The sequence below is a fragment of the Chlorocebus sabaeus genome, chromosome 19, assembly GCF_047675955.1.
Source record: "Chlorocebus sabaeus isolate Y175 chromosome 19, mChlSab1.0.hap1, whole genome shotgun sequence".
NCBI lineage: Eukaryota > Metazoa > Chordata > Mammalia > Primates > Cercopithecidae > Chlorocebus > Chlorocebus sabaeus.
The window spans coordinates 29,803,269-29,815,426 of record NC_132922.1 but is presented as its reverse complement, the minus strand read 5'-3'; the positions used below and the strand labels follow the sequence as shown (position 1 = coordinate 29,815,426).

Here is a 12,158-nt window from a genome sequence, read left to right as displayed (position 1 = left end):
GCAGTGCAGTGCTTGGCCCAGGCCATGCCTGGTAATTGGCCATTTCCCAGATTATTGGAATGTGTTCTTGTTCACTGACGGTTCCTAGGGAACCCTGGAGGCCTCAGAGGATCAGAGTGGAAAGGACCACCGTGCAGAGGCCATAACTGAGGCCCTGGGAAGGAAGTCACTTGCAGAGAGCATTCCCCACCCTGTGCTGGCCAGGTTTGGAAACCCCCCTGTGGCTCCACACGTTGCCACAGGTTTCTCCTACATCTTCCTGTGTCACTGGATGACTGTCCTTGTGTGTACCAGACTGGGAGCTCCTTGCAGACCAGGCCGTTTCAGCTCCAGCCCTGGCCTGGCACAGAGTGGACCCTCCAGACACGAATGCTGAGTGGGTGGGTAACAGTGAACCACTTGGCTAAGACATACTCCTGTTGCTGCCCCCACAACCCCCGTGGGCCACAAGTCACCACTCTAACAGGTCCTTATCACTTTCACCTCCTCGTGAGGAGGGCCTCATTATAATCAGGTGGGCCTGATTATCCTGTGAGTCTGTGGCCCCTCACTTCACTCTTTTTTTTTTATTTGAGCCGGGCTCACTCTGTCGCCCAGGCTAGAGTGCAGTGGCATGATCACTGCTCCCTGCAGCCTCTACCTCCCAGGCTCAATCGATCCTCCTATCTCTGCCTCCTGAGTAGATAGAACTACAGGCTCGTGTCACTACACCCGGCTAATTTTTGTACTTTTTATAGAGACAGGGTTTTGGCATGTTACATAGTCTGGTCTCGATCTGCTAGCCTCAAGCCTTCCTCCCGACTCAGCCTCTCAAAGTGCTGGGATTACAGGCGTGAGCCACTATGCCCAGCCATTATTATTTCTTTTTAAAATAACAGAAATGAGGTCTTACTGTGTTGTCCAAGCTGGTCTCGAACTCCAGAGCTCAAGTAATCCTCCCACTTAAGCCTCCCAAAGCGCTGGGATGATAGGTGTGAGCCACTGTGCCTGGCTTGGCCTCACTCAAATGCTCATGGTCAGCAGGGCACTGTGGCTGACGCCTGTAATTCCAACACTGAAGGAAAGGCCAAGGTGACCAGATCTCTTGATCCCAGGAGTTTGAGACCAGCATGGGCAACATGCCAAAACCCCATCTACAAAAAATAAAAAATGAACCAGACATGCCTGTGTTCCCAGCTCCTCGGGAGGCCAAGGTGGGATGATCACCTGAGCCTGGGGAGGTCGAGGACTGCAGTGATTGTGCCACTGTACTCCAGCCTGGGTGACAGGATGAGATCCTGTCTTTAAAAAAAGGTTCATGGTCCCTAGGGCTGCTGTCGGCTCTTTGCTCATCCCTCCTTCCCTCCGTGGGTGACAGTAGCCACTCATCTAGCATCTGTGCAGATGCCCAGATCTCTCCTGCCCACCCACACCTCTCTCCTGAGCCTAGAGCTGCACAACCAGCTGCCTGCTCCTCTCAGAACACTTCCATAACAGAAGCCCCTCAAGGGAGCTGCGTCTGTGCCTCTGGCTAACTTCAGGCCACCCCTCTCCCAGCCCCAGCCAGGAGTGTGGCCAGATCTCATTAGGCTGAGGCGAGGACATGGAGGCTAGGCAGCAGGAGGAGCCACCGTACAGTGTGATTCCAGCTCACAAGCATGGGTGCAAGAAACCAGGAAAAGGGCTGTGGATGGGAGAGTCCAAGTCTAGTGAAGGTCAAGATGGAAGACGAGTGTGGAGCCAGAAAAAGGGACTGAAGCCGCAGTCAAGGGGATGGGGCATGGGTGGGTAGAAGCAGGAAGGCAGAGAGACATCCCACACTCACCCTTCAGAAAGCCACACGACCCTCCAAGCTGCCTAGGCTGGGTGAGAGCTCTCTTGGCCACTGATTCCATGTTTGACCCAGGCTAGGGCCTGGTGCACATTAAATAAATGAATGAGTAGTTTCAAAGCCCTGTTCTGCCACTCCTGTCTCTACCCCTGTAAAATGGGGAGATTGGTGCCTGCCTCCTAGATGCTATTTCATGAAATGAGGTAAGAACCACATGGTATTCCATCTGCCTTTCCATCCTCCGGAGTGGGGCAGAAGGACTCTGTGCTCCAGAGGACTCCCACTGCCTTCCCCATCTGCTCCTGCACCTCAGGAGCTTTCGCCTAAGCCACATGGGGCCCCTGTCCACAGGGCATCCCTACATTGCCAGGTCAAGTTAGGAACCTCGGTATCCCATTTCCTGGGAAGACTGTTCCTCCTAGAAAAATTTAAATGTATTCCCACGGGGTTGCAAGGTCTCCTCACACCTATCCCCTAGAATGGCTTACATCTAAACAGATGACTTCTTTTTCTTTTTCTTTTCTTTTTTTTGAGACGGAATTTCACTCTTGTTGCCCAAGCTGGGGTGCAATGGCGCAATCTCGGCTCACCACAACCTCCACCTCCCGGGTTCAAGTGATTCTCCTGCCTCAGCCTCCGGAGTAGCTGGGATTATAGGCAGGCACCACCAATGCCCAGCTAATTTTGTATTTTTAGTAGAGATGGGGTTTCTCCATGTTGGTCAGACTGGTCTCAAACTCCTGACCTCAGGTGATCCACCCGCCTCGGCCTCCCAAAGTGCTGGGATTACAGGTGTGAGCCACCGCACTCGGCCTACAGGTGACTTCCAAAAATCAATACTAAGATTATAGTATTATGCCTCTTCAAAAGCAGCCTGGTGAGGACAGTCTTCTCCCACTCCCACCCCCTAAAAAGGAATAAAGAAAACCGCAGCATGAACAAATGAACAAAACCAGAATGGAGAATGGGCCATTTCCTGGAGTGGTTTGAGCCAAGAGGGTTGTCCCTGCTTGTTTCTGTGAGGGTCTCCTGGGCAGAGCTAATAAACCACCCAAGTTTGAAAGACACACGTTATTTTATTAATCTAGCCATCTCTCCCCACTGCCCCAGTGGTGAAGGTGTTTGCACTGCAGCATGGAGGGGCACCAAACGCTCTGCGGGCCCTAGCCCGCTGCCACAGGATGGACCCGCCTGCAGCCAAGAAGGCTGCTCAAACTCTAGATGCCATTTGGAGCCATGAGGACCTGGGCCCAGACGTGGCAGTGTCCTACCCAGGGAAGTCAACAGACCCTGCTCCAGGGACCGGTTCTGGGCTGGGCCAGGACTAAATCCTGGCTCCCCTTGCTTGGTAGTAAGGGGATTAGTGCTTGGTTGTCGGTAGCGGGTCAGAGTAGGGAGGATTCCAGGAAGGGTTCCAGAGTGGCCTCACAGGGGACCTCCTCCCCTGGCCTCTTGGAGTCCAGGTCGTCGAGGGCGCAAAGCTGCACGCCATCCTGGGCAAGCCGGGTCCGCAGCGTGGGCGCGGTGAGGACGCGCAGCTCATGCAGCCGCTCCCAAGAGCAAGAGAAAGCGTCGGGGCCTTCACCGCAGCCGCCGGTGGGAGGCACACTGGGGTAGCCGGGGTGCGCCATCAGCTCGGCTGTGAGGGTGTGGCCCGCTAGGGTACCTTCCAGGACCCGCGCCAGGGCCCCGGACACGCGGTGAGCGGACATGTGCCGGCCGCAAGTGCTCAGACCCACGAAGGCGTCTGTCCACCTGTGGTGGGCGGGTTATCAGCCGCGGGGCCAGGCCGGGCCATGGCCAGGGCTAGGCTAGGGTAGGGTAGGGTAGGGACTGGGGGCGGGAGGGGGGAACTGGGGTGGCGGCAGCGATCGACGCCAGACTCGCTTCCGGGCTGAGAAACGGTCACAGCTAGCCAGGTGAATAGTCAGTGCGGAGGGATTGGGGCAGCTATGGTAGGAGACAGGGTGGGAAGCCTTACCGCAGGCCGTGGTGGGAGAAGGGGCCCACGGCGGCCCGGGCGTCGCGCTCCACGGCGCAGGCGAAGGCGCGCGCGGGGGCCTCCAGCCAAGTGCAGCCACCCACACCGCGCTCCAGCGGCAGTCGCGTAAAGCGCACCCCATAGGCCTGCAGCGCCTCGGCGAACACCTGGCACACGCCTGCGGGCGGAGCGGGTCTAGGAGGAGCACGTCCCTTCACCTGGGGGCATCGAACTTCCCCTACTTCCCCAGCCCCACCTGGGAGTAAACGCCTTTCAAACTGGGATCACCAACCACGCACCTGGGAGCACGTGCACGTGCTGGTGGCCATCCACGTGCGTGGGGGCCCTGCCCATCAGCTCCCGGAAGCAGCTTAGTTGGGCCTCCAGCTCCTCCCGCACCTAGAGGGCGAGCGAGAGACACCTTGAGCAACCGGGAGTAGCTGCCGAGGACACCCTCCTCGTGCTGCCGTGTGACCGCTCCAGTGTTTGAATGAAGAAGTCATCCACCGCCATCTCCTAATGGCCTCACAGTACCCTCCGGGCGGAGCTCTGGGGGTCCTCGCAAGCATCCTCCTGCAGCTGCGGCTCCGCACCTGAGGCAAATCCACGTCTCCGGCCGCCACCGCCTCCCGGAATCCCATCTTGCCAAGGAAGAAGCCTTCGGGGCCGAGCAGCGACGAGGCGCCACGGCGGGCCGGACCCACTGGGCGGCCCTCGGACAGGTTGGCGTGGAGGCCCGTGGGGATGCTGTGCCTGAGGGCGGAGCGCGAGCTGGAGCACTGGCGGCCGCGGAGCAGCGCGCCCCAAGCCGATCGCCGCCCTGCTAGGGGCCCTCCCCTCACCTGCGGGCCAGCTCCGCCGCGCTCTCCGTGGCCGCACCGTTGACCAGCAGGGACACGCTGGTCACGGCCCCGGCCAGAAAGGCCTCCACGATGCCTTCATCGCGTCGCGGGCAGTAACCAAAGTCGTCCGCAGTGACCACCAGGCGCACGCGAGGGCGGGACATGGCCGCCTGGGCCCACCGCTAGAGCTCCCAGGGGAGTGGACCGGACAGCCCAGGCCCCGCCCCTGGACGCTGCCCATGCCCCGCCCCGACGCACACGCCCAGGCGCGGCTGCGCTTCGCCTTTGTTCTCGCCACCTAGCGGTCCGGCGTGCCCCTGCAAGGACCCGGCAACTGCTCCCGCGCTAACCAGACCAGTGCTGGATTCATTGCAACGCGGAACTTTCCTTGACTGCAAAAGTGATATTTAATATGAAAAATACCAAAAGGAAGTCGGGCGCAGTGGCTCACGCCTGTAATCCCAACACTTTGGGAGGCTGAGGCGGGTGGATCACGAGGTCAGGAGTTCAAGACCAACCTGGCCAACATGGGCAAACCCCGTCTCTACTCAAAATAAAAAAATTAGCCGGGAGTGGTGGCACGCGCCTGTAATTCCAGCTACTCGGGAGGCAGGAGAATTGCTTGAACCCGGAAGGCGGAGGTTGTGGTGAGCCGAGATCACACGACTGCACTCTAGCATGGACGATAGAGCAAGACTCTATCTCAAAAAAAAAAAAAGAAAGAAAAAAAGAAAAAGGAAAAATACCAAAAAAGAAAAAAAAAATCTCCTACCCTTCCCAGAGATTGCCATTGTTAACTTTCTGGATTGTGTCCTTCCAGTGTTTTCTCTAAGCAAATAAACACACCCAACTCCCTTTCTCCCCAACCCACCTTTTTTGTGTGTTGTTTTGAGAACATAAAGATGATTACACCAATGTTATCACATTCTAGTAGTTTCTTAGATAGCAGTGTGAACGAAAATTTTCATATTATTAGCTATTCTTACTCTTTTTCAAATTGCCTATTGATCTTTTGCAGATTTTTATAAGAGCAGGCATTTTTTGATTGATTTATTTATTTTTTCTTGAGCTCTAGACACTAAGAAAATGAAAGAAAGCATATACACTAATGGGTTTTTTTGAGAAAACATTATCTCCTGTTTCCATCTTGAGCTCTCTGCCAGGCTACAGCTTTTACATTCATAACTTCACTGTTTTTCTCTTTGGTCCAGAAAAGCTTTCCTTACCCATGACTGTACATGGTAGGCAGCCACAGTTTTCACTGCAATGTGGCAGTCTTGATTTTTCCCGTGGTATTTGTGTCCAGACTATGAAATTGGTGATGTCATTCCTGTTTCACAGATTAGGAAACGGGGGGGTCAGAGAGCGAAAGTGTGGTCCTGCCAGGAGTAGTGGAGATAAGACTGAACTTCACAGCTCAGGGCCTGCACCCAGACCTGCTATGTCCTCTCTGTCCCTGACCTAGTGGGTAGCCAGAGCTGAGAGGACAGAGCAGAACTCGAGAGTAACTATATTTCATGAGGTATGTGAGGATTGAAAGCCTCATAGAGTCCTTCAACCATGCTCTTGGCATAACGACTGTTGTGTTTATAGTGACTGGTGAATTGTCAGACCTCAACCAACCACCATTCTCCACTGGAAGCTGATCTTGGAAAGGTCAGAGGTCCCGAGGGTGCGCAGATGGGAAGGAGGAGACTGACATTTATTGAGCACCTACTTGGTGCCAGACACTGGAAGTATTCAGGGTGATTTGCCTCAGTTCTGGCCCCAAAGGAGCACCATCTGGTAGACACATAAGTAGCAACATGGTATGGTGGAGTCTGGAATGGGGTTTACTGTGAATCGTGTAGGGGGTGGCAGAATTCACAGTAAAAGCTTTTTGGAAGAAGTGACACCATGGTGGGGTATTACTGAGCAAAAGAGAAAAGGAGGGAGGGAGAGGAGGTAAGAATATTCAAGGCTTCACTGGGATACGGGGTGTGTTGTAGGGAGATTGTATTGAATCCCATATTCCCATATTGGAAGAACACTCAAGCCCATTTACAGTGCAGGACCAAAGCTAAGAGAGGCTGAGTCACATTGGCAGGAAAGAGCAGAGCCAGGAACTAAAGCTAGGTCTGTGACTGAGAGCCAGCACTCTCTCCACTGCAGAGGGGAGAGGTCTCAAGGTAGAACCTGGGGCTGTGCACACCGCGGGAGGGGCAGAGGCCCCTGGAAACGAACAGGAGCAGGAGGCCCAGGGCTGCGCAGCGACCAGGGAGGACACGAGGAAGGTGCTTGTGTCACCGGTGGAAGACGTGGCTTTGGCTTTTAGACTCCCCTCGGGGCAGGAGCGGATCATAGAGCCTAGCCCCAGCTTCGGTGGTGGGTGTGGGTCCTCCCGGCAGCGGGGACGTAGGCACCAGCATCTTCAGCCTGCGGCTCCCAGACGAGTGTGGGAGGGCAGAGTCCAGAGAATTGGAGGTTGGGCCAATGTGGGCCCCGCCCCCAACTATTGTGTCGGAGAGAGTAGTGGATGAGCTCCTCTGTAAGAACCAATGAGGATGTGGTATGCAAATAAGCAAGTGGAGGCCGCCAGTCGACTTCCTCGCACTGTGTAGCTGCCCCAGTGAGGGCGCAGACTGTACTGGCCTGCGAGGAGCAAGGCGGTGTTTCTGGTGAGTCCGTTGATTCCGGGCTGGGGCGAAAGACAGGTTGCCCAGGGTTTGGGAGTAGGGAGGGTCAAGCACACGCAGATCCAAAGATGATCGGAGACAGGATGGTCCTCGGCGATTCCACCCGGATGACTCTGGGAACTGCCTGCCTGCAGACGCATGGGGGCCATGGAGCAGAGGAAGGGCTGGATGCATGAAGGACGCGGGGTGCGGGGAGCAAGGGACCCGCAGACTCCAGGGCCACAGATGTGTGGACCTATTGGAGACCCTCACGTTGTCTCCCCAGCCCGCGCAGAGAGGAATGCGCAGCTGAAGAGAGAGGTGGGCAGCAGGCTCGGTCACCTGCCAGGTGACCACATGGCCAGGTGCCGCCACCACTCGGGCTACGTGGCTGACGATGAGGCCAGCCACTCCATGTGCAGTGCACGAGTAAGTGTGCCCAGCAGGACCTCGACCCTTAAGGCCACAACATGTTCCCTGCCAACCCTGACACCCAAGACCACAGCCCCCATTTCTCATTGTCTATTGACCTGCTCTGTGGGCCTCTTAGTGAAGTCCTTATTGCCTTGACTTCTCCTATGACTCCCCTGCTTGCCCGTGTCACACTCAATTTCATTCCTTGTTTCCTTCTGACTTCCAGCGACCTGGAAGGTGCTTGGGTGGACTGGGACCCTAGAGTGGGAACAGGGAGTTGACTAGGTGCCTAGGGCTCAAGTTGGAGAAACAGCCCTGGGTAGCACAGGGCTCAAGACCTCAGCTATTGTCTGCACTCAAGACCTCAGGTGTTGTTTGCAGCCCTGCCATGGAGACAGGGATGGCCTGCTGCATGGACAGATGAGGAGCTGGAGGGAGACTCCGAGAGGTTCATGATTGCTCATCCTGCCGTGTGTCAGGGCAGAAGCAGGCTAAATCCCTTAGCCAGGACTTGTGTGTGTGAAATGTAGGTGTTAGGAAAGCTTCAGGGCGACCCTGAATAGACCTCCACTTTGCAGATAAGGAAATTGGACCTCAAGAGGGGCCATCTTGCACACTGTCATCAGGCTGTAGGTGGCAGAGCCAGGGTCCAAATCCAGGGCTTCCAGACTCCAAAACGCAGCTCCTTCCACTACTCACTCTCACCCAGGTCCTAGTGTTACCCTAGGAAGACCCCAGGGAGCCCTTCACCTGTAGGGCACCCATGCCCACTGTGACATATCCGTCTGCTCAGGTGCAGCTACCCAAGAAGCCACTGGTTCCAGAAATGGGGCCAGCCTCCAAGCCGGGCCGTGTGCCACACCCACCATCCACATGTGGCAGCTCAGCGCTCCAGAACCAACGCCGAAACAAGAGGCACCCTCAGCCCTTTAGCCACTTTCTGGATTTCCTGACTGAGAGCCATGTCCTGGACAGCCTGGAGACAGTGGTGGAGAAGGCGACTGAGCGCATGGCTGCCATGAAGACGGAGGCTGGGGTGCCACTTGTGGAGGTGCAGGACCCAGTGGAGGTGCCAAGTGGTGGGCGGCGGGCACATGCCCGGCCCAGCCTCAGTACTGTACACCGGCACCGTGTACGGCCGACCCTCTGCACTGGACACCCCAACAACTACCCATCCAGCTCCAGCTCCATGTCCGACTCCCATAGCAGCCTCATGGCTGGCTGGCTGGGCTCCCACAGCCGGGACAGTGACCTAGGTACCCAAGGCTTAGGCTCATTGCCACCTGTGAAGGACAAACTCCTGCTGGAGAAGAATCTCAAGCGGCTTCTACAGCTGGAGAGGAAAGGGGTGAGAGCCGGGGCCATGGCTGGGTGGGGTGGACTCCCACGGAGAGCCCAGGGCCAGGGTGAGCCCTGGCTTGGCTGCTCCTGAACACTTCTCAGAGTCACCCTCTTTCTGCAGAAAGGCCTCAGTCAGTCCTGCTCCCAGAGGGACTCCCTGCTGTGGGATTTGCTGGGCAGCCAGACCAGCTTTCAGTGGACCCAGAAGCAGCCCCTGTCCTGGTTCTCGGAGCTGCTGGGCTCAAGCTCTGGTGTGCCTGAAGCATCAGAGCCGAGGCCTGGAGAACAGGAGCCAATCTGCAAACGAGAGTTCAATAAAGAGATCAAGTCGTTACTGAGCCAGCTGGAGTCCCTCGACCTGCCTGGCTACTGTCCACTCCGTGAGCCCCATCGCACACTGAACTTCCTGGCTGACCACCGCCTCTTCCCTGCCCTGCAGAGCGTCATCAACCAGGCTGTGGATAAGCTCCGCAGCGCCCGCTGCCGCGACGGCCGTCCTCTGTTCCCCACCAGCTTGGAGCCCCCCTCAGAGCTGCAGGTTCAACGCAATCTGTCGCCGCTGGGCTCTGAGCCGGCTAAACCCACCAACAGCGGGCAGCCCCACCCCACAGTCTCCAGCCCCAAGATGCCTCAGAGAAAACACAAGGACAGAGGAGGCTCCCCCTCCATGTCTAGTGCCCAGGTGGCCACCAGATTCAAGCTCAAGGTGACACCCATGGAGAAACCCGATGTCCCCAGCCCCTCACTCCACTCCAGGGAGAAGGAGCCTGACTCAGATCCCAAATTACAAAACCCACCTGTTTCCCTGAGCTCCAGACAGAGGGCCCAGCCCTGGCGGGGCCTGCACCTCACCCTGCCCGCGCCCGGGATAGTGGTGGAGGTGGCCTGCGGCCAGGGCCACCTCAGGGTTGTCACACCTCCACTTGCCTGCCCCTACCCCCGCTCTTCCTGCTACCTTCTCCCTGAGCTCTCCCCAGTTGCTTCCTCATCTCCCGCCTCACTGTGTCCAGAGGTGACCTCCTCGAAAGTAGGACCGGACATAAGTTTGCAGGAGAAAGGCTCCTTGACCCACCACTCCTAGCAGCCACTATCACTGGCAGGTGCTCAAGGTCAAGGTCTCTTGCCCTGCACTATGGAAACCTCCTGGGCAGGGGTCAAGCTGATGGGGGCCCATGAATCCTGGCCTAGCTACTACCAGGTGTTGTCACAGATAAATAAAGGCTATTTATTTATGCTGGGTATTTTTGCTAACGTTTCTATGTGAATCTAGAGACGCTCCTACGTGGGAGTGGAGGGTCCCGTCCCTTGTGGACAGAAGCACTAGCCTGGCCGGGGCCTTGCCTCCTAGGTCTAGTTCCCTTGAATCCAGCTGCCTCCAGCAGGACTTCCCAGTCTCTGGACTTTGCCAAGGGAAAGTTGACCAGGCAGGATGTGCACAAGACGTAGGTGGCCTCACACTCGTGGATCTCCAGCATGGTCCCTCGACCCTTTCCTCGGCCATCAAGGCTCCTGCAGGCATCTCTGGGCAGGCCTGGGCGGAAGCCTGCCCAAACCCAGTTGTCAAAGCTCAGATTAACCTCACCCTGTGACAGTTCTCTGCCCTTGCCCCAGGCCCAACAGGTGTAGGAGGTGTGATGGTGAGGTGAGCATGAGAGTGGGCAGTTGAGTGCGTCAGCATAGCAGATGTGGCAAAGCTGTACCCTTCATGTGACAAGTGTGTTTGTCACACGAAGTGTACCCATTCATGTTTGCGATGGGCAGGGCTGGCAGGGCTCTGAGGAGGGCACAGTGGCTGGAAGGGGTGTCACAGAAGGATGGGGCTGGCAGGTGTGACATGTGTTCCTTTCCCTCCCCGGCTGCTATGCAGAGCCCCCGCAGCAGTGGCAGGTTCACAAAGAAGAAGCCGCTGCCCTCCATCTCATCGAAGTCCAGCATGTCTCACTTCTCCAACCGCCTTTATGAGGAGCTCGCCGACTTCCTGACCCAGCAGGCAGCCTCCCTGCTCATCCGCAAGTATGAGTTTGAAAAGGACCTCAGTAAGCAGCTGGGCTTCTTCTCCTTTCCTGTCACCCAAGTGCTCAGGGACCTTTCCCTGGGCTTAAAGAAGGTGAAAGGCTCCCGCATCCAGCTGTCCTCGGAGACCCACCGGAGCTGCCTGCTGCGTAAACTGGAGGAGGCCAAAAGGGCCCGGCAGACCTCCCGGCTCAGCACCCCCCACCGCAGCACAGAGACACCCTCTGTGCAGCAGGAATCGGCCACCCACACTGCCCAGGACCAGGCCACAGAGCCCTGCAGCTCCATTTACACCAACTTGCCAGCCAGCCGGCAGCTCAGCCCATTGGAGCCCAAGCTCTCAGTGTCCGCTGGCACCGGCATGGGTTCCAGTCTCCCCAAGTCCAAGGACACGGACAGTGAAGGCCATGATGAGGCCGAGGTTGAAGATGAAGATGAGGATGAGTACAAGGATGAGGATCAGGATGAGGACAAGGAGGAGGATGGAGTCCAGAGCCTCCCAGAACCTGGAGAGGAGGCCTCGGTCAGCCACTCTGTGGATGTGGGCCATAGTGACCAACCATGAAGTCCCCACTAGCCACTCGATTCCCTGCTCTGTCAGAGTTGCTGCCCATCACACCAGCCCCTGCCATGAGCAGAGTCACTACAGGCTGAATGCCCACGAGGAGCTCTGCTGAGACTCTCAGGGGAGCCAGCGAAAGAAATAGAAATAAAGCCTGTGTTGCTGGGACACAGGTTTGTTGTCCTGAGATTTCAGCCGCCATTTTATTTATTTACTTATTCGTTTACTTATATTTAAGATGAATTCTTGGCTGGGCTCATGCCTGTAATCCTAACACTTTGAGAGGCTGACGTGGACAGATCACTTGAGGCCAGGAGTTGGAGACCAGCCTGGCCAACACGGTGAAACTCTGTCTCTACTAAATACAAAAATTAGCCAGGTGTGGTGGCAGGTACCTGTAATCCCAGCTACTTGGGAGGCTGAGGCGGGAGAATGGCTTTAACCTGGGGAAGCAGAGGTTGCAGTGAGCCGAGATTGCACCACTGCACTCCAGCCTGGGCAACAGAGTGAAACTGTGTCTAAAAAAAAAAAAAAAAAAAAA

General features: G+C 56.6%; 2 protein-coding genes across 3 annotated transcripts; one reads left to right on the top strand and one right to left on the bottom strand.

Moving 5' to 3' along the window:
- Positions 1 to 2,866: 2,866 nt before the first annotated feature.
- Positions 2,867 to 4,872, bottom strand: YDJC (YdjC chitooligosaccharide deacetylase homolog). 2 transcript variants are annotated; one of them, XM_007974921.3, is made up of 5 exons: positions 4,634 to 4,865; positions 4,385 to 4,544; positions 4,091 to 4,190; positions 3,792 to 3,969; positions 2,867 to 3,565 (listed from the first exon to the last, which is right to left on the bottom strand). In XM_007974921.3, the coding sequence occupies exons 1-5, from the start codon at positions 4,795 to 4,797 to the stop codon at positions 3,196 to 3,198; spliced, it is 972 nt and encodes a 323-aa protein (XP_007973112.1). In that variant the 5' UTR covers positions 4,798 to 4,865; the 3' UTR covers positions 2,867 to 3,195. The 2 variants fall into 2 exon arrangements, with proteins under 2 accessions (XP_007973112.1, XP_072863075.1); XM_073006974.1 differs by having other exon boundaries at positions 3,505 to 3,986; positions 4,634 to 4,872.
- Positions 4,873 to 7,359: 2,487 nt separating this feature from the next.
- On the top strand, positions 7,360 to 11,724 carry CCDC116 (coiled-coil domain containing 116). The gene is made up of 4 exons (XM_007974917.3): positions 7,360 to 7,716; positions 8,495 to 9,049; positions 9,164 to 9,748; positions 10,910 to 11,724. Exons 1-4 carry the CDS (start codon positions 7,447 to 7,449, stop codon positions 11,618 to 11,620), a joined length of 2,121 nt encoding a protein of 706 aa, XP_007973108.3. The 5' UTR covers positions 7,360 to 7,446; the 3' UTR covers positions 11,621 to 11,724.
- Positions 11,725 to 12,158: the final 434 nt, after the last annotated feature.

Excerpts from the sequence above, each read along its gene's own strand:
- YDJC (XM_007974921.3), bottom strand. The coding sequence starts at position 4,797 with ATGTCCCGCCCTCGCGTGCGCCTGGTGGTCACTGCGGACGACTTTGGT. Across the intron at positions 4,191-4,384 it reads GAGACGTGGATTTGCCTCAG|GTGCGGGAGGAGCTGGAGGC; the intron begins GTGCGGAGCCGC and ends CTCGCCCTCTAG. Across the intron at positions 3,566-3,791 it reads TTCTCCCACCACGGCCTGCG|GTGGACAGACGCCTTCGTGG; the intron begins GTAAGGCTTCCC and ends CGCCCACCACAG.
- CCDC116 (XM_007974917.3), top strand. The coding sequence starts at position 7,447 with ATGGGGGCCATGGAGCAGAGGAAGGGCTGGATGCATGAAGGACGCGGG. Across the intron at positions 7,717-8,494 it reads ACTCCATGTGCAGTGCACGA|GTGCAGCTACCCAAGAAGCC; the intron begins GTAAGTGTGCCC and ends CCGTCTGCTCAG. Across the intron at positions 9,749-10,909 it reads CCACCAGATTCAAGCTCAAG|AGCCCCCGCAGCAGTGGCAG; the intron begins GTGACACCCATG and ends GCTGCTATGCAG.